The sequence below is a fragment of the Anneissia japonica genome, unplaced genomic scaffold (assembly GCF_011630105.1).
Source record: "Anneissia japonica isolate Jap-2015-1 unplaced genomic scaffold, ASM1163010v1 scaffold5067_len495651_cov149, whole genome shotgun sequence".
NCBI classification, from domain to species: domain Eukaryota; kingdom Metazoa; phylum Echinodermata; class Crinoidea; order Comatulida; family Comatulidae; genus Anneissia; species Anneissia japonica.
In genome coordinates, this window is record NW_022754121.1 from 29,066 (window position 1) to 29,805 (window position 740).

A 740-nucleotide genomic window follows, 5' to 3' on the forward strand; every position below is an offset into this window, starting at 1 on the left:
AACTGTATTAACAGGGTAGAGTATTGTATATTCAATACTGTACTTTATTTTAGGCTTTAAACAATTCTCTATAGTAAAATATAAAGTGGTATTTTCCCTCATATGATGATTTAATGTTTTAATGTCATTTTAGTTTTAATTTAGTAAAAGAAATGTTGGGTAAAGGATCAGATAAATTGATTTATTAGTTAATTTGTTTTATGTTTTAACACTTGTCATTATGATTTTGAATGTGTTAAGATGATCATTAAAGTGCTTGATACAGAGTAACCAACATCTAACTGAGGTCTATGTGAATTCTTTCACAGTCGGAATATCCTGGAAACACCCGTAAAATCTGGCGATCCTGCCAGGACATTGCTGACGTAAAGATGACCATGGACCTCCAAGCATTAGAAAGGGAAGTTAAAGACTGCCTATATAAGTTAACTCTGCCTCAACTGAAAGAGGTAGCTGGAGAAATTAAGCAAGATGCCGGAATTGCCAATAAACCAATCCGTGCAGTACTTAAACACATTTTAAGGTACTTGGAGAGTGAAGAGGTGGAGGCTCTTGAGGATGGTGGTAAAAGCATCCTGCTGGTGGTGAAGGCAAAAATTCAAGAGTTTATGGCATCTCCAACAAGTTCAACTGAAACCACACAATCACTGCCGTCATCCCTTGAGATGTTTAAAAGGGAATTGAAAATAAAGGGACAGATTGGGTCTCCGGGACAGACTGACAAACTGTCCTACTTAAGC

General features: G+C 36.5%; 1 protein-coding gene across 1 annotated transcript in view; it reads left to right on the top strand.

Moving 5' to 3' along the window:
* The first annotated feature begins 231 nt into the window (after positions 1 to 231).
* LOC117123136 overlaps positions 232 to 740 on the top strand; it is a 1,055-nt gene continuing 546 nt past the window's right edge. The window contains exon 1 of the mRNA XM_033268986.1: positions 232 to 730. Within this exon, the coding sequence (XP_033124877.1) occupies positions 372 to 730 (359 nt within the window). The 5' untranslated portion in view covers positions 232 to 371. The remainder of the gene's footprint in view (positions 731 to 740) is intronic.